The sequence below is a fragment of the Mustela lutreola genome, chromosome 12 (genome assembly GCF_030435805.1).
Source record: "Mustela lutreola isolate mMusLut2 chromosome 12, mMusLut2.pri, whole genome shotgun sequence".
Lineage (NCBI taxonomy): Eukaryota > Metazoa > Chordata > Mammalia > Carnivora > Mustelidae > Mustela > Mustela lutreola.
In genome coordinates, this window is record NC_081301.1 from 55020012 (window position 1) to 55039231 (window position 19220).

At 38.9% G+C, this 19220-nt stretch overlaps 1 protein-coding gene across 7 annotated transcripts in view; it reads left to right on the top strand.

Annotated features, from left to right (window-relative positions):
• Window positions 1-18651, top strand: part of MPDZ (multiple PDZ domain crumbs cell polarity complex component) — a 153481-nt gene extending 134830 nt beyond the window's left edge. For all 7 annotated transcript variants that reach the window (XM_059143564.1, XM_059143567.1, XM_059143569.1 and 4 more), the window contains 15 exons: window positions 1614-1706; window positions 1792-1866; window positions 3269-3443; window positions 5357-5502; window positions 6249-6332; window positions 6466-6659; window positions 7357-7504; window positions 9039-9125; window positions 10370-10460; window positions 11395-11438; window positions 12297-12419; window positions 13620-13724; window positions 14284-14396; window positions 15212-15335; window positions 17228-18651. In XM_059143564.1, coding sequence (XP_058999547.1) covers window positions 1614-1706; window positions 1792-1866; window positions 3269-3443; window positions 5357-5502; window positions 6249-6332; window positions 6466-6659; window positions 7357-7504; window positions 9039-9125; window positions 10370-10460; window positions 11395-11438; window positions 12297-12419; window positions 13620-13724; window positions 14284-14396; window positions 15212-15335; window positions 17228-17374 — 1749 coding nt within the window. In that variant the 3' untranslated portion in view covers window positions 17375-18651. The remainder of the gene's footprint in view (window positions 1-1613; window positions 1707-1791; window positions 1867-3268; window positions 3444-5356; window positions 5503-6248; window positions 6333-6465; window positions 6660-7356; window positions 7505-9038; window positions 9126-10369; window positions 10461-11394; window positions 11439-12296; window positions 12420-13619; window positions 13725-14283; window positions 14397-15211; window positions 15336-17227) is intronic.
• The last annotated feature ends 569 nt before the right edge of the window (window positions 18652-19220 follow it).

A 19220-nucleotide genomic window follows, 5' to 3' on the forward strand; every position in this document is an offset into this window, starting at 1 on the left:
TTCCTGTAGGGTAATTAAGAAGGAAGGTATGTGTAATAACAACACTATATATAGCACATCAGGTTTCCAGTCCCTTTCTTACTACACCTGATCCACACAGCAATCTCATGGTCGGGCAAGAACAACATGGTTTGAACTGTGTGGGTCCACTTCTAAGTGGAGATTTCTGATAAATGCAGTGTAGGACCGCAAATATATTTTCTCTTCCTTATGATTTTCTTAATAACATTTTCTTTTCTCTAGCTTCATTGGAAGAATACGGTATATACTCCACATAACATACAAAATGTGTTATTCAGCCGTTTTTATTGATAACACTTTCAGTCAACAAGGCTCTCAATAGTTCATTTTTTGAGGAGTCAGAAATTATGCATGGATTTTCATGTACAGAGGGATCAGCACCCAACTCCTGTATTGTTCAAGGGTCAGCTGTGTTATTACTAATTTTTTATATAAGAAAATTGAGGATTAGACAACGTTATGTGGCATATCCAACTTCCTATAGCTAGACAGGAAGTAAATGAGAACAGAGCTCTGCTCACCCTAAAAATGCAGTTTTCTGTGTCTTAAATGTGACTGATTCTGTGGAAAGAGTGTGGTGTAGAGAGATGCACAGTGACAGTCGAAACTCATCAAACATGAATGCTTTGCCTCAGAAAAGCCCTAATGTTGATAATCATTAAAATGATAGTGTGGCCTTACCTTGATGTCACAGTCATGATCCTAAATGCCTGGTGGCAAGCACGGCTCTCATGTATACATTTCATAACCATGGCAAAGTCTCCTTTTTCTCTCTTTTGCTTTACATTTTCCTGGGTAGAAACTATAGTGAAAATGGTTGCTAGCTCTAACCAGAATGAAAATACTCAAAAACCCCATTTTAATTTTATTAATGTAAACATTAAAGAAACACAAAAGTCTTACTATTGAACATTTGGTATTGATAAAAGAAAATGTGGAAAATATAGACAAAATACGTATAGCTTTCTAGGCTTGGCAGTTTTTCAGTGCACGTCCCTGGGCTCAGAGTTCAGTGTTTTCACTCTGCACCAAATCAAAACACAAGTGTCTGGGGAAACAGTGTTGGGTATTCAGCCCCAGAAGGGCAAAGCCTGCAGAAGTAATTGTCTCCTGTCTGCTCAGAAGGGATAGGATGAAGGGGCCTGACTGGGTTGTTACTTCTTCGCTGTAGGCCAGAAAGAGGAAGCTGGTTGATTTTTTTTTTTTTTTTAAATGACTTACTGCATCAGCCAGTTCATAAAACTACATTAGAAATGTTGTATATTCATTCAGTTATTGAATGCATTTTATTCTCTGGATATTTTGCTATAAGTTACTAGAGATGTGTAATTGCATATATAGGGTAAATGCACTAGAAATCGTAAACATATGGGAGGAATGAATACATTTTAATATTTGATAGAAGACAATTTATTTCCATTAAAAAGTTTGAAAGTTTGCTTAAGAGATTTCTGTTAATGAACTTTAGATTGGTTTTAATCTGTTTTCTAGCTCTGGGGTAGAAGATAATGTTCAGAAGTTACGGCCATGTATCTTTCCTTTGGATAAATTTTATCTGCTTCAAGTTTTCTAAATTGTTACTATTTCTCTAGGACCAAGAAGGCTTGGGCATTGCCATCAGTGAGGAAGACACACTTAGTGGAGTCATCATAAAGAGTCTAACCGAGCATGGGGTGGCAGCCAAGGTGAGGCCTTCTCACTGTCATAAAGTGGTGGAGAAGGGGATTAGTTCTATAAAATCACCCTAAATCTTAACATGTTTCCATTTAGGATGGACGGCTCAAAATTGGAGATAAGATTTTGGCTGTAGACGATGAAGTCGTTGTTGGCTATCCTGTTGAAAAGGTACGTTTCCCAAAGGAAGGAAATAACACTGTTAGCCCTTCCAGTGTGTGGGGGTGGGGGGGTGGGGGAGTTTTAGGTAATTGGAACCATGTAGCTCTACTAGACTTTGTATTAGACAGATATCATTAAGGAAAAGAAGGGATTCTTTGGAAGTTCTTCAATTTCTATTTTCTATTTTTCTAGTCAAATGATATTAACGTATTTTCTATTGCCTAGAAAATCCGGTGTTCAGTGGGCATTTTTGATAAATTTCATTTCCATTTTCCCTTAGAAAAACTTAAAACTTCTTTTTTTAATTGTTTTTATTATTATGTAATGTATTATTTGCCCCAGAAACTTGAAACTTCTAAACGAAGGTCAACTTCATATTAAGACCGAAGAAATTTTTATGAATATTTGCTCCAATAAATATCCACTTTGTCTGTTGTTTTATAAACAGACTCAGTCATTAAATGCATTACTTTCATTGGGATTAAACCGTTACGAGTTTTATTGTCCTCAAAAGTGGTAAAACTTACTAGTCATCTTGGGGCGCCTGGGTGGCTCAGTGGGTTGAGCCTCTGCTTTCGGCTCAGGTCGTGATCTCGGAGTCCTGGGATCGAGCCCCGCATCAGGCTCTCTGCTCGGTGGGAAGCCTGCTTCCCCTTCTCTCTCTGCCTGCCTCTCTACCTACTTATGATCATTCTCTCTGTCAAATAAATAAATAAAATCTTTAAAAAAAAAAAAAACAACTTACTAGTCGTCTCACTTGAGGCATTTCATAGATTAGGTACAAGAAAAAAGTTGTGTTTCTTTTGAGATTTAGTGTGCAAATGTTTTATTTCTACACTGGCCAGCAAGAAGCTTAAACCATTTTTCAAATTCCACTTTAATAATTGTATAGGTTGAACCCTTTAGCCCATATGTCCATGTTCTAACTTTCCATTTTGCTTGACTCTTCTGTTGCAGTTTTCCTTACCCTGCTAAGAGTTTCCATTTTATTTAAAGAGTTGTGTAAGTTGTTTCAGATTCTCAGTAGAATCAGGAATTGGGAAAAATTATATATATATATATATATATATATATATATACATATATATATATATATATATATACATATACATATATATATATATATATATATCTTCTAAGTTTGTAAGGATGAGATTAATTAGAAATGTCAAAACATTGAAAACCCTATACTTGTATAAAGAAGAATATGGTCAAAACTAGACTTAAAATAGAAATAAACTTTGGCCTTAATATCAGCAACTGAGAAACAAGAAAGAAATGACATGTATTCTTTCTTGACTTCTCAAGTGCTGACAAGGAAAGGGATTCCAGTTGTAACAGTGACTTACTGATTTACGTCTACTAATCTGCTTTTGAATTTTGTTTCTCTGCCACACCAACACCCTGCCAGTTTATTAGTCTTTTGAAAACAGCAAAGACAACAGTGAAACTTAGCATTTGTGCTGAGAATCGTGACCCCCAGACTGTGGCTTCGGCGGCTGGTACGGCCAGTGGAGAACAGAAAAGCAGCTCCTTGTCTCCAATGGCACCATCTTCTGGCTCCCCGGAACCAGAGTCCATCCCAAGTAAGGGGCCAGTCTCTTGTGGTTCCTGCTTGTGTGGTGCACTGAAACTCCCCAGGGGCAGCTTCCTGGTTGGGAGCCACCTGCTTGAATGTTTGAAAGGCCATTGCCAGGGAATGCTTTGGTGAAAAGATGCTATAAGGAGAGGGGCTCCTGAGGAAAGATCACTGGACTGTTAGGCAGGGATCTGTGTGCTGCACATTAACCTGCCACAGGGCCTTAGGGAACCCTTCCTCCCACTCTGAGTCTCTAAAGCTGCTCTTTGCTCTCCAAGGACCTTTTGCTGAAGGTACCTGTGGTTCTACGCATTTGACCAATGAAGTAGCATCCTCATTTTGAATATTCCTTTTTTTATATTGAGCAAGTTATGTAACTTCTCTAAAGCCTCAGTATTCTAATTGGTAAAATGGATACAGTGCCTTGCATTACAAAAAACTCTTAAAAAACAATAGTCATTGCTAAAGTTAGCACAATTGATCTGAGTTCTGCCATTTCGGAGTCATAGATCCTTTAGATGAAAATGGTTGTATGTGGACCATGGAATGAGACTTGTGAGCATCATGAAAATGCCCGTGTAGCAAATTGAGGCAAATTATTCATTTAAGTTACTTTTTGACAAAAATTACACCAGTGTTTAATAAGACAGTAAATTTCAAGCTTTGCAGCATTGAAAAAAGTACTTAAACACATAGGCTTTTTCTGAGATGGAAGAAAAAAATCTCTTTTGGCCTCCAGACTGAAACATTAAGTTCTTTTGACAGGTTTTTAAGGATACAGCAGTTTAAAACATATATAACATAGTTAGACAAAAAATTCTTAAAGTAATACATATCTGGTCAAAGTAATCCTTTATTTAGAAAGACTGGGTAGCTCACTGAAATGTTAAAAGGTTTTATAGAAATTGTCTCCTTTTTCAATTTTATGTTGATCCCAAAATAGCATTGTCTATAAAAATGTGAAATGCTACATGAGAATGTAACATGAGGAAATATCTTTACACCTGCTCTTACCATTTCAGGAGCAAGAATTAGTCTGTCTCTGATTTCCTAAAAAGAGAGCCTCTTGCCTAAAGCTACTCTACCAAGTGTCTCAGCTTTTTCAAAACATGACGTGTGCTGTATGCTCTTTGGTATATCATAAAACATATGATATGAAGACTGTCATAAAACAAGGTTTGAAATTATAATCTCCTTGTTTTCTCATAACCTATTCTTATCTCTTCAATCCTGAGCATATATGCACCAGATTTTAATATCTGAGTTTCTAAAACATCAAGTGAGACATGCAAAGAAAGAAACTGCTTGTGAGTCTCACTTGTTTTATAAACTCAGATATTAAATCCAGCTGCTTATGTGCACAGATTTGATTACATAAGAAGAGATGTTCTAGCATAGGAAGAAAAGGAAAACCAAAATCAAAACATAAAAAGCCTTGAAATGCAGGCACCACAAGCAGAATTACTGATACGATGATGTGCTTTGTGCTTTTGTGGTCTTCCCAGAATGTGTTTTTAGATGAACACTACATACCTCCGTTCTGAGTTGTACAAATAATAATTTCATAAGAGGTTATTTGGCTCTAGTGAAGTGTGGCATATCAGCATGAAACCAGTCTCAGCTCAGCTCTCTGCTCTTGTTCCTTTACACGTATCATCCTTAGCATTTTAGAAAATGCACCATAGTGCAAAACGTAACTTTGTATCCACCACCCTAAATTAATGATGATTTAATCATTTTGTTTGATATGTTTAAAATATAACTAAAAGATTAAGGTAAATCTGAAATCTTTCTTGTTTGTAACCTTGGACCCTTTTTCTACTCTGTCCCCCACAGGCAACGAGGGGGGGGGCATTTGTTGTTGATACCATCTGATCAATTTGTATTTGTATTTCTTTTCATTTTAAAATTTATTTTTAGGTACAAGCAGGTCATCAACACCAGCGATCTTTGCTTCTGATCCTGCAACCTGCCCCATTATCCCAGGCTGCGAAACAACCATTGAGATTTCCAAAGGGCGAACAGGGCTGGGCCTGAGCATCGTTGGAGGGTCAGACACTCTGCTGGTGAGGACGTTCCCCGAGGTGCTTCAGATACACAGAAGCCCCTCCAGTGAGCCCTGAAAGATCGCTATCAGGGAGAGTCCTATCTGTTTTATTAAATGAAACATAAAGGCTTAGAAAAATGCGTCATTCATTATTATTTTAAGTCATAGAGCAAACACCGAAAACTGGGTACTCGGACTTTTGTTTTAAGTAAGTGAGTGCTGACTCAATAAGATAGTTACACTTGTGATTGTGAACTTTTAGGTTCAAAATATTTCTGTTAGCTTACTGCTCTTTGCCATATTTTAATTGCCTTTTTACTGACTGGATATGGTTGGGTTGGGCCCATATTGAAAGGAGTCTGAAAAACTGGATAATTATAGACAAAATTTTCTAAATGTCAAAAATCTTTCAAAATATAATTATTGCATTTGTGGCTAAGAAAAGTGAAGTATATCGGTCAATTTCATTTGTGATAGGAAAGGTGATGTATACCTATTATATGTACATATGTATGATTTGTATGTTTCATAATTTTTATCTTTATACGTCCCTGTCATTAGAAAGATACGTAAACTTCTTTGAGTATTGTAGCAAAAATTCCATTATACTTTTCTTTTGACTTTTGATATGACTCCCTATGGATCCAGTGAGTATGTAACCCTTCACATTATATTTAAAAGTACGGTGTATTTTGACTTCCTTTCTGTTTAGCAGTCTTAGGAAGAATGGGCTAAAGCATGAATATGTTTTGTCTGGGCCCTTAGGGCGCCATTATTATCCATGAAGTTTATGAAGAAGGAGCAGCTTGTAAAGATGGAAGACTCTGGGCTGGAGATCAGATTCTAGAGGTACCTTTATAATTAACAAAGGAAAAGCTACTCTGGGGAGGGTGGTCTCTGTTTCCTTTGTTTCTTTCACTTCCTTTTTGCTCTTTCCTTATTTGACAGACCTGGGTCCTCACAGTGTCACATTTCTGTACAGGTGAATGGGATTGACTTGAGAAAGGCCACACATGATGAAGCAATTAATGTCCTGAGACAGACCCCGCAAAGAGTGCGGCTGACGCTCTACAGAGAGGAGGCTCCATACAAAGAGGAAGATGTGTATGACACTCTCACTGTCGAGCTACAGAAGAAGCCAGGGAAAGGCCTGGGATTAAGTATTGTTGGGAAGAGGTACGAATGAAGAGGGCGAACCTCATGATCTTTGGAAATGATTGAATTTCAGCCCTTTTATAGTAGTAGTCAGTCTTTATCAGCTGCTGGTGTTCTGTGAGTAGCTGTAGTCAGCCCACTCAGGAAGGGAGCTAATCTAAAGACCTCATTTTGAACTTTTTAAGTTAGTATTTTGGGGGATCTTGAGGCTATTAGATAAAAACTATTTGGTATTTCTTTCTTTTAAAAGATTTTTTTTATTCAAGAGAGCGAGAAAGCACAAGAACATGAGTGGGATGAGGGGCAGAGGGAGAAGCAGACCCCCTGCTGAGTTGGGAGCCCAGTGTAGGACTGGAGTCCAGGAATGCAGGATTCGATCCCGAAACCCTGGGATCATGACCTGGGCTGAAGGCAGATTCTTAACCGATTGAGCCACCTGGGCGCCTTATTTGGTATTTCTTGAGCACCTACTGTGTGACAGGGAATACATTAAGTTCTAGGGAACATGTTAAATAAGACGTGGTTCCTGACCTCAAAAAACTCATGATTTGGTCAATGAGAATTAAATATGTTCTTGCAACAAAGAATTCCATTGATGAGAGACAGAGACATACTGTGAGGGAGCTGCGGCAGCAGAGGAAAAGGGTTGAGGAAGAAGACACACTGACAAGCAGAAACCTTGTCAGAAAAGAGGTGAAATTCCAAATTATGTTTACAGAAATGATACTGGAGTATTTGTGTCAGACATCGTCAAAGGCGGGATTGCCGATGCAGATGGAAGACTGGTGCAGGGAGACCAGATACTGACGGTGAATGGAGAGGACGTCCGTAACGCCACCCAGGAGGCTGTGGCTGCTTTGCTAAAGGTAAAGCTCGAAGGCTGGCAAGGACTCCATGCAGCAGGATGGGAGAAGGAAGGTACTCACTGGGCGACCACGGTCAAATAAGCACTGAGTGCTCTTTATTTAAAATGTTTTCTCAGATGAGGCACATTTCTAGGTAAGATAACCATATTTTAGTGATAAATTTCTAAATAATAAATCTGTGATAGCTCTTTATTATACTGTGTATTTTTTTATTATTAAATAAAAGACTTTCCAAAGTAGACATCCACTAAGGCCCCAGAGCTGGTAAATCAGAGAGTAAGATTTAAACCTGTATGTCTAACTCCAAAAATCCAGGATCTCAAAATACCTCACTGTGCTTTCACCTTAGACGATACAGTACTTTTTCCATGCCTGTGATTTCTGTGTCAGAGGTCACAGGGAAGTTGTCTTCAATTCTTATTTTGTGTTTATAGCTATGTGGCTTATTTCAGGATGGTGTAATCGGTCTGCTGGTTGTAGGTGTGGTGATAGAGAGTTTGCCCAGTTATCTGTTAAGGACAAAACAAGTTGTCGTGGTCACGGTTGTCTTACTGTTTCTGTTTCATTTTGTAAGCCTTGAGTTGGTGTATTTGGCATATCTAAACCAGTATGCTTCATGAGATAGTAGCTCGATTCTCAGTCTCTCTCCTCCTCAGCACAGTCTCCATGTAAACCTTGAGGTTGTGAGACAGACACTGGGTATTGCTGCTGCTGCTTAATGTTATTCTTTTTTATGTTTTAGAAGGGCTCTTTCCACAAAGGATTGGAGGTATCCTTGTCTATGGAAATCCCAAAAGGATTTTTTTTTTTTTTATTTATTATTTATTTATTTATTTATTGTTTTTTATTAACATAGAACATATAACAAATAACATGTATTATTTGCCCCAGGAGTACAGGTCTGTGAATCATCAAGCTTACTCACTTCACAGCACTCACCATAGCACATACCCTCCCCTGTATCCATAACCCAGCCACCCTATGCCTAAACCTCTACCCCCCAGCAGCCCTCAGTTTGTTTTGTGAGATTAAGAGTCTCTTATGGTTTGTCTCCCTCCTGATCCCAGCTTGTTTCATTTTTTTCCCTCTCTTCCCCCCAACAACCCCCCGCCCTGCTTCTCAAATTCCTCATATCAGGGAGATCATATGATAATTATCTCTCTCTGACTGACTTATTTCACTCAGCATAATACCCTCCAGTTCCATCCATGTTGTTGCAAATGGCAAGATTTCATTTCTTTTGATGGCTGCATAGTATTCCCTTATATATATATATACACCACATCTTCTTTATCCATTCATTTGTTGATGGACATCTAGGTTCTTTCCGTAGTTTGGCTATTGTGGACATTGCTGCTATAAACATTCGAGTGCATGTGCCCCTTCGGATCACTACACTTAGTCTTTAGGGTAAATACCCAGTAATGCAATTGCTAGGTCATAGGGTAGCTCTGTTTTCAACTTTTTGAGGAACCTCCATGCTGTTTTTGTAGCATCTTATTTAAACAGTTTCCTAAAACAACCACTCCACTAGTGTTCCCTAGGCACAGTGACCTTGGAAGTTGGAAGAATCAAAGCCGGTCCATTTCATTCAGAGAGGAGGCCTTCTCAAAGCAGCCAGGTGGGTAGCTGTGGGGTTCATCAGGGTGACGTAGTCCAAGGGCCAGAGCAACTCCACGATGGCCCCGAGGGGGTCCACGCACAGGCTGGGTCTCCGGCAGCTGGGCAGAGGGGGCTGCAGTCTGATGTGGGAAGAGCCACGGGTGAGCATGGACGGGTGAACACAATGGAGCCCTTGAGTAGTTTGCAAGTCACTCTCAAGAATTTCCTTTCAACTGTTTTTTGTTTCTCTTCCTATAATTGTGCAAATTAACCAATTAATATCTGTAAAGCCTACTTTTTAAAAGTATTTTTAAAGTATTTTATAACAAATATTTATCAGTATTCAACTGAAAAAATTCCATGTCAGGTGAACTGTAGAAGCTTGCCACCGTGGATGAAACTCACAGCCGTGTCTGTTCAGGGTTGCAGCATGCCCCTCCTCACGTGTATCTGCGTCAGCCTATCCTTAAAGACCCTTTACTCAGCCCTTCAACAGTACCATTCATTTCCAGTTGACCCTATTTCACAGTTTCTTCATAAGCCCCAGTCTGTGTACAACATCAGTTTAAATTTAGCTTGAATGAAACTATGAATCTATGAAAAGCCACTTAAATTTTAGTTTGTTGGAATCAATCTCATTTATTCTTTTAGCTTTAATTTGTTTAGGTCACTAGGCAAATTATTTCATAAAAAGAAAAAAAAATCAGGGCGCCTGGGTGGCTCAGTGGGTTAAAGCCTCTGCCTTTGGCTCAGGTCATGATCCCAGGGTCCTGGGATCGAGCCCCGCATCGGGCTCTCTGCTCAGCAGGGAGCCTGCTTTCTCCTCTCTCTCTCTGCCTGCCTCTCTGCCTACATGTGATCTCTGCCTGTCAAATAAATAAATAAAATACTAAAAAAAAAAAATTAGATTTCAAATTATCAAATGCCACTGTTGCTTAACTGTTACTTCACAGACATTTCTCTCTAGATGCAATAAAAGAATTTAATTCTGTTGGGATACCTGGGTGGCTCAGTTGTTAAGTGTCTGCCTTCGACTCAGGTCATGATCCTGGGGTCCTGGGATCAAGTCCTGCATCAGGCTCCTTGCTCGGTGGGGAGCCTGCTTCTCTCTCTCCCTGTGCCTGCCACTCTGTCTGCTTGTGCTCTCTCTCTCTGTCAAATAAATAAATAAAATCTTTTAAAAAAAATTTAATTCTGAAATAAGTGGTATTTAGGGGATATTATTACTTCAACACTTTCTAAAATAATTGTTGTGATTTGTAGATGAGTGAAGGCAGCCTGTCGTCATTCACTTTCCCGCTTTCCGGATCCAGCACTTCTGAGTCCCTAGAAAGTAGCTTGAAGAAGAATGCACGTAAGATTGGTTTGATATTTTCAGCATGATTTATTGGTTTGAATTTTGGTAACCAACACTGGTTTTTTTTTTCCCCTGTATTAATTTACCTCTGAGATCTCGTTCCCCAGATCTTTTCCTACTTTAATATGGGTACAAAGGTGTGTGTTGGCAAATATTCTGAACAACATGAAGCTGTGTCTTTGTTGTTTCGTTTTTCCATTTGTTGTTTTATCTATAAGATACACGAAACATTAGTATCCTGATTCTGTAATTTTTCTTACTAAGCTGACTGGTGTGCTTGATTTTTATTTTCTTTTTCTGTTTAATCTAACACCAATAATTCAGAAGATGCTATTAAGTGAAGACTTCTTTTTCCATGAAGACTGCAAAAATTTTGATTGAGAAAATTAGTGTGATCCTCCTGTGTTTTAATTACATGAAATCATGATGCAGAGGGTTTTTTGGCTTGGAGCATTAGTTGAAAGTTGTTCAAATTGAAGAACTAACCATATGGCAATCTCTGTTTGCAATGTGACTAATATTCTAGAAATTTAGCCACTTAAGTCCATGAATTCCTTTTAATGTGTCCATGACTTTATTTTTCTCAGCTGTGCACATGTGTCTTTCTATCCAAAGCCTGTTCTGCCCTTGACTCATTCAAAGTGGATTATGCAGTTATATAATCAACGATTAAAATAAGAAGGAAGAAATGGGGTGGTATGCACATTTTTCCAACCGGAAAAATAAAGATTCCTTGTGTGAGACAGATTTAGTCATATGTACTGGCAACTTTGAGCACCCTCTCTCTTTATAAAAAAAAAATATATATATATATATATATATATATATATATATATATATATACAGTATCTTCCATTCTAGCTTCAGGCATTGACTAAAATTTAATCGAACATAAAAATACTTTAATAACCATATTTTTTTCACTTTACAGTGGCATCTGAAATACAGGGATTAAGAACAGTTGAAATAAAAAAGGTAACTTGGGGAAGAGAGAATGACATAAACTCTGTTGACCTCAGGGGCATCTCCATGTGTATTTTCGTATTAGCTGTCTCACTATTTTACCATAGCATCAGAAAAATTGTGTGTTGTATACAGTGGGAATACCACAGTAGTGTTCACTGAATTTCCTGGTCATAGGCCGTTATATGAAAAATCATTGTTGGCGTATCCTGTATTGCCAAGAACAGCTTCCACCCAACCCCACACAAGGTGTCGCCCCAACTCTCACTTCTCGTACTGCGAAGCAAGCCTCTCTGCCTCCCATAGATCCTTCTTATTCCCATGAAACAGATTCCCTGGACAGCCGTGCACAAGAGAGAACACAAAAGCAGCTACAGCTTATTGAGCCTTTGCTCTCTGCTGAGCGTTCTTGTAGACGTATCATGCTATCATCGTCTCGTGTGATATCTTCGGCGAGCCCCCTGGGAGGGCTCCTCTGAGCTCCATTTTGTCCGTGAACATCTAGTAACTTATTAGGAGGGCCGAACTTGGTCAGGTCCCAACATCTATAAGTGTGAGTTCCTGGCTTTGAAGACAGATCTCTCTGATTCCAAAGTTAGGATCTTTCACTTCATCAGTATACCTGCTTTTCGTCATCCCCACTGCATGATTTTCATTTAATGTGTTTTGATTCCTTTTATTTCCTGGACAGATGCTTCTTTTCCTAAGTCACACTAAGGACCCATGTCAAATGAAGTAATACAGTTTCCCTGAGCTGCATTACCTCACACCTCCAAGACCTGAGCTGACTGTACAGCATCGGGCCAAAGAAACCAAACATCAATTTAAAATATCACATTGACTGAAATATTTTCATCTCTTGCATGCCAGGGGCCTACTGACTCATTGGGAATCAGCATTGCTGGAGGAGTGGGCAGCCCACTTGGGGATGTTCCTATATTTATTGCAATGATGCACCCGAATGGAGTTGCAGCTCAGACCCAGAAACTCAGAGTAAGTTCTACCCATAACCGCGGCAGCCCTCGCAGATCTGGCAAAAGGTTTCATAAACCCTTTGAATGTCATCTCTTGTTGCAGCCAGTTTTCAGTGCCTGTATCTGCTTTTAAATCCCTAATCTGACTGCGGCAGGTTGGCTTTGAGCAAAGGTAAAGAAAACGGAGAGAGAGAGTTTGCTGTGACATGCAGATTGAAAAGTAAATGAGACGGGAAGATCTGCTCTTGTTTCTTACTACTTTTTACTTGTCTCCAACTCTGTGAAATAAGTTAAAACAAGGTGATTCAGAACACCAGTATGAGATGAAATTTTCTCCTTACGTGTGTCACTGGCTTAAATGCCACTGCAACATCATTAAATTGAAAACTATCATTTATGTTGCAATTGATCATCCATTTTGCAGAAGTTTCATATAAGTGTGATTTACGTAGTGAAACTATACCAAAAGTGCTTCAGAGTTGAGGGATTATGCTGAGGTGGAGCCCTGTTGATGCTCCCTGTCCAGTTCTGCAATCAGGTGACTATTCCATTCAGGTCTCAATGAAGTAAAATCTGTGTGGCCTCATGGGTCACAGAGGGTCTCACAACTTAACCACTTAGTTTAGTCCCTACACTAGAAATGGTTCAGTCTCTTTTGATATCTGAGCTTGTGACTGACTGGCACTTACAAATCGGTAATTGCACGTAGTGGAAAACTTCTCTGTGCCGGACTGATGGTGAATACTTGGGCGTCTGTGGTGGCGGCTCAGCTCTGCCCTGGGAAAGCGGTGAAGGAGCAGGGCTGTCTTCCATCCAGGCTTCGTCAGCAAAAACAAGCCGCTGGCCAGGCTTGGCCTTGAGTCCCAGCTGACTTGGAGTCCTAGTTAACGTGTATAATAAAAACATCTAAAGAGATTCTGGGTTTTAAATGTTATCAGATATTTTATTCTTTAATAAGAAACTGTCTCTTCCCCAGGAGAAGTGAAGAGAGGGAAGAATGGTTTTCCCCCTTCCCCTGGAGACTACCCAACTGCATCGTCATGGCCAGCTTCTTTCTGTTGGGGCTAATTCTTGAAATTACCCGCTTCCCCGGTTGTAGTTCAGTTGCTGAGAGCAGTGTGTACGTGATGTGCGGGTAGAGAAGGAGCTCACTGTTCCGGTCCCGCCTCACTCTCCACGGCTGCTTTAGCAGATGGCTGGTTTCTTGTCTCCCTTGCAGGTTGGGGACCGGATTGTCACTATCTGCGGCACTTCCACGGAGGGGATGACTCACACCCAAGCAGTTAACTTACTGAAAAATGCCTCTGGCTCCATTGAAATGCAGGTAAAGAGTTGTATCCCAAGCACTCTTCACAGTCTGGGTGGCGAGAGACACAGGAGCTGTAAGCATTAGAGCAGTAGAAGTTCTTAAATCCCCTGATATTATTTCATTTACTATTTCCCACGAACATAAATGATTACACTGAGAGTTCCGAGAAAGTATGTTTGAAGCATTTTATCCTGATGAGTTTATTGTTTGATACTTTATATCTAAAGAAAAAAAAATACAGGGTCTTAGCTACAAATGATTAATGGCTAGAATGTTAAGTGGTATGAGTGGCTGTTTATTCTAAAGCTCTTAAAAAAATAACTGCATTTGAGACCATGTTTGAAAACGTCAAAGAACTTTGCAGAATTGAATTACTAAAAGATGTTTCCTGTCAGTTGAAGAGGCCTCTGGACCTTGTGAAATTTCTCTTTATGTTGTATATCAGGTTCACAGAAATGATTAAGTAGACAATAAAGGACATGTTTTAATCCAAATGCTATATTTGAAGGAGTTACTGATGTCTCCCTGCCTAGCTACAGGAACATGTGTCTTTCTCTGTTTCTCCCACGCACAGGTAGTCGCTGGAGGAGATGTGAGTGTGGTCACAGGTCATCAGCAGGAGCCGGCTAGTTCTGGTCTTTCTTTCACTAGGCTGACGTCAAGCAGCATATTTCAGGAGGATTTAGGGTGAGCGCATATACTGTGGTTTCTGTGTCCCTACCATTCACATAAAAGTGAAAAAACAAGAGACGAAGTTTGAGATAGGAAAACCAAGTGTTTCTAAACTGTTAAATAATTGTGGCATGGATTTAGTTCATCATGTAGAGACAGGTAGCATGCCACTATCCTGCCCACGGTTTTGGCTCTACGTTCTTTGGTGGCCATTTTCGTCTTGACATCACTACCCTGTGTGACATGAAAGGAATCTTTTGAAACCTTCTGCCATTTTGAAATTCCAACATTACCAACCCATTTACTAAATCATCCTTTTGATTAAAAAACTCACAGTTCCCCAGCATGTGCGTACAAAAGAGTTGAACCATAAAGAGAGGGGAAGAGAGGAACATTTGAGAATTTTTAAATAATGTGATGCAGGCTTTACATTGCTAATAATGGCTGTTTCTCTCTGAGCTTGGGAGTCCTGATGTTTCTGACTTACTCCACCGTTAGAGCTCTGTGCTGTAACCTTCTTCCTTTAAGGAACCCGGGGAAAGAATGTGCGCGCCTGCAGTGAGAACGTGTCGTGAGCATGTTAATTTAGGGGAACTGTAAATGAGTAGTAGATGTAGGGTGTTAAATAGGATTTTGTTGGATTATGTAAATTTAAAATACTGATCACAGCATGCATGGACAGGGCAGGCACCCCCAAAATACCCATGATATACTCACTGTCAGTAGCACTGAGATTTGTATTGGTTCTACGTGGATGTCAGATAATCCGTAACTTACAGGTATGAATTTAAAGTTGAAACCCTCTTTTTTCTTTCTTCCCTTTACTGTAGACCTCCTCAGTGTAAATCTATTACACTAGATCGAGGACCAGATGGCTTAGGCTTCAGCATAGTAGGAGGATATGGAAGCCCTCATGGAGACTTACCCATTTATGTTAAAACAGTGTTTGCGAAGGTAAGCTTGCACATTTTAACCACCCCCGTCCCCACAAACATTCATTAATAGTGGTCAGCAGCTGGCTTATTAGTTTATGGCCTGAGGTAACGCCAAATGGCTAACAGTTGATCATTTTCTTTTGGAACTCCCTTCAGGAACAAGTCATTAAATATTTTTGTTCAATTTGAGGTTTAGTTATGTTTAAAGGAAAATAGGCTCAAATTGAAATTCCATGGGAACACTTGACAATATGCAATAAAAATATTAATGAACTTTAGTTTGACAGTAATGCCTGATTTTTTTATCCTTTGAAAACAGGTTGCTTTTGACTAAATGTCTTTTGAAAATGGGATATTTTAAATATGTATGCTATAGAGGGCTGGCATTTCTTTTCCTTTGTGTTTTTTTTTTTTTTTTTTTTTTTTTGGTTTGGCAATATAGAACAGACACAGAAAAGTATGTAAAATAGGTACATAGGTTAAATAACTAATAGAGCATTTATCTGCATTTAATTTTATTGAATAAAATAGAAAAATCACAACTGAAAAAATTGCAGAGTATCCAGGAGCTCTGTCACCTGCAGTAAATCTGCTATTTGCAATTAGGGAATTCAGTTTTTTAAAAAATTGCATTTAGTTGTAATGATATAGTAAGCTATTTTAAGCATGTTTAGAATAAGAATAAATTTATTGCAACATTGGGGAAGCTGTTAAAATAATTCAAACCCATATAATTATTGTTAATATGTTCTTAAGACACTTTTTCAGGAGCTCCAAAATTGGACACAATTTCCTGCAGGGGAAAATCTGGAACCTCATGATTTTACAGTGCAAAGGAGCAAACAAACCTTACTGCCGACCTATTAAACAGTTTGACCTGGGGCTTCAGATTAGGGCGTCATCCTTTTAAAGTGCCTACCTGTGGAGGTTTTATTCCATTATTTTGAAAAAGAATTATTATTTTTAACCAACTTAAAGTGCTGTATCTACAGCAACCTAGTTATAGGCTTAATTTATGAGGTTTTTTTAAAAGCCATTGGTATGTCCAAAAATACAAACAGCATTTGTCAGTGAATAGAAGAGTCATGCAGTCCGTTTCCTCAGCCTTGGAACAATTTATTTAAGGCATGCTAGTTAGAACATATTTTAAGAATTTCATCATTATGGATTCCTCATTAACTTTTCCATATTTTTAATCTTATATTTAATTGCATAATTGCCTACTATAAGCATGCCTTAAGATGGGATTCTTTTTCACACAGCAATGTCTGTGTTTAATCTGAATCATTTTAAGGCCCATAAGAAATATGAAGACTCCACACACCCTGGGAAAGTAAAGAACAAGCAGCTCGAGCAGCCTCTTCAAGCTGCAAAAAGAATTATAGTTAGACTTTTTAGGACTCGCGTTCTACCCTGCCCTTGTCAACGTGTGTGTGGCCTTCATGTTTCTGCATACCTTCGGGTTCCATGGCCTCATGCCCATGTCCTGTAAACCTGCTTTTGTTCCTGTCCAGTCCTTTGTCGTCTTCTGTAGACTTCTTTACAGGATAAAAAAAAAAAAAAAAACTCTGGATCCTATGAAATCATTCTCCTTAGGCAAATTCCCAAATATTCTTTATTAATTTGAGTTCCCACCAACTGCTGTGCCGAATGGCCAAAAAACCATCCAACTAATCTGTTGACTGCTGGGTTCTCTCTGCACTTGGAATCTTGGTGGTAAAACCATTATAGGAGCAAGACCTCCTTTGTGTCTGCTCATCGTTGCAGATGAGCAATGGAGCACCCCGGGAGCACCGAGGGCATGTGTGTGTACATGTAGAGCAATTTGCATTCTTGTTTTGATCTTCTTCTGTTGTGTAGCTGCGAGGCAGCATTTTTTGAGAAGCAAACAAGCCTACTTTCTAATTGCAGGGAGCAGCCTCTGAAGACGGGCGTCTCAAAAGGGGTGATCAGATCATTGCTGTCAATGGGCAGAGTCTGGAAGGGGTGACCCACGAAGAAGCTGTGGCCATCCTTAAGCGGACGAAGGGAACTGTCACTTTAATGGTTCTCTCCTGAATTTACTGCAGAGTGGGGCTAACTTGACCCCCTGCTCTGTCCCACACTGTGAAGGGAACGGAACTGATCTCGTGGATGACTTTCCCTGTGCCATCTTCTTCAAGCTCTTCAGAACTCTAGGAGGGGGGTGAAGTACCACTTAAGTTTGTTTTTCTCATGTGGAAATGATTTTCTTGCAACCTAGCATCATTTTTCCTTTCTCCTTGGATTTTGTGAACATAAACTCAAAGGGAAGGACTGTGTGTGTAGGTAAGCCCTGTCCTTTGTAAAGATGTCTGACATTCAGCCGTCACGTGTGCAGAAATTACGATGTGCTGAACATGTGTTCATAGAGAACATGTGTTTATAGAGAAAGAAGAAAATAATTCCAAACTGAATGTAAGAGAAATGGCTTTAGTAAATTAGGGTGAGAATAAAAATATAAAATAAAGAAAATCTCAAATTTTATTTAAAAAATACTTCATTTTATCAGTAACTCCTCTCCCAATTTCTAACTAGAAAACAGTTATCTCTATTAGAAATCCTAAAAAATACTCTCAGTATTTACAGTATTTGACTATTATAAAACATTGCATCTCCTACCTTTAATATACACATATGTATTTAATTCCTAAAGTGGGTTCCTAAGATTGAGTAAATAGCGATTATATGTAACAGTGTCCTAAGTTGATAAAGAACACAGCTTATGCAAATCTCGATGTTCATTTTTATTTTTGACCTGTTATAAAATATTTCCATGTTTCTGTAACTAAGATGGTGATGCCACCCACTACTGACTATAGTTTCTCTAGAAAGCAGCCGTGCTAGCCATGGAGGAACATGGAAGTCTCTCAGAATCCTTAACGCTGGTTTAAACTGATGCAACACTAAAAATGCACGCTGTGCAATTGGTCTTCAGTTACTATTAATCTTAATGACAGAGAAAAAAGCAACGTGTTAGTAATTATTTTGGTTGTGTGCCATTAGTAAATTGATAGAAAAATTAAGGGGATTAACATAACTTCATTTCATTGCCTTATATTAACATCTTATAATACAATAGTTTAAGACTAAGGGAAACAGATGGAGCTGTTTATTGAGACAACTGGTGAGGAATTATCATGTGTTCATTCCCATTTTAGAGCGTGAAACTCCTACATTAGAATATATAAAGTCACTTTAAATATTATCTATATTTGTAACAGAAGTAGTGTACAGATATTTTATTATAGCACTTTTGTGTAAATGGAGAACTGAAGTGAATAAATAACAAGTTTCATGGTGCACAAATAAAGAAACAGGCGTATTTTTTTGTTTGTTCTTTTTACTGGGAAAAAGCTCCATTATATTGTTCAAGATTTACAATTTAAAATTGGTTTTTATCCTAACTGAACACATGGTGTCCATAGTTACAATCAGAACTTTGGATGCCATGATGAAAAACTGGATGTTTCTTACATCCAGAAGTTTTCCTAATACTGAAGTGTCCTGTCTCTATCTGGTTTTCCAGAGGTGCTGTATTAATGCAGTAACATTGTGAATTGTTCTTGGAGGTAGTCGAGCTAAAGCTAGTTCAGAAAGAAGAAGTCATAATGAAGTTATTACGTTAATAGACGCAAAACGTCTGATTTGAACACTGAGCAAGGAATTAGGGAACACTTGTTCTGCTCGTTTTGCCCCTCACTAGCCAATGAATGTGTGCATTCCGTCTGATTCACTCATCTATAAAATGGTAGGTCATCTTATCTCAAAGCTTGCATCCGGTTCTAAAATAGAAGCCTTCTGTGATTCTTACACAGAATGGATAGGCCCACACATTCTAACAATTCAGGAGGTGTTGTCCTCGACACTCCATGGTAGACTGAGC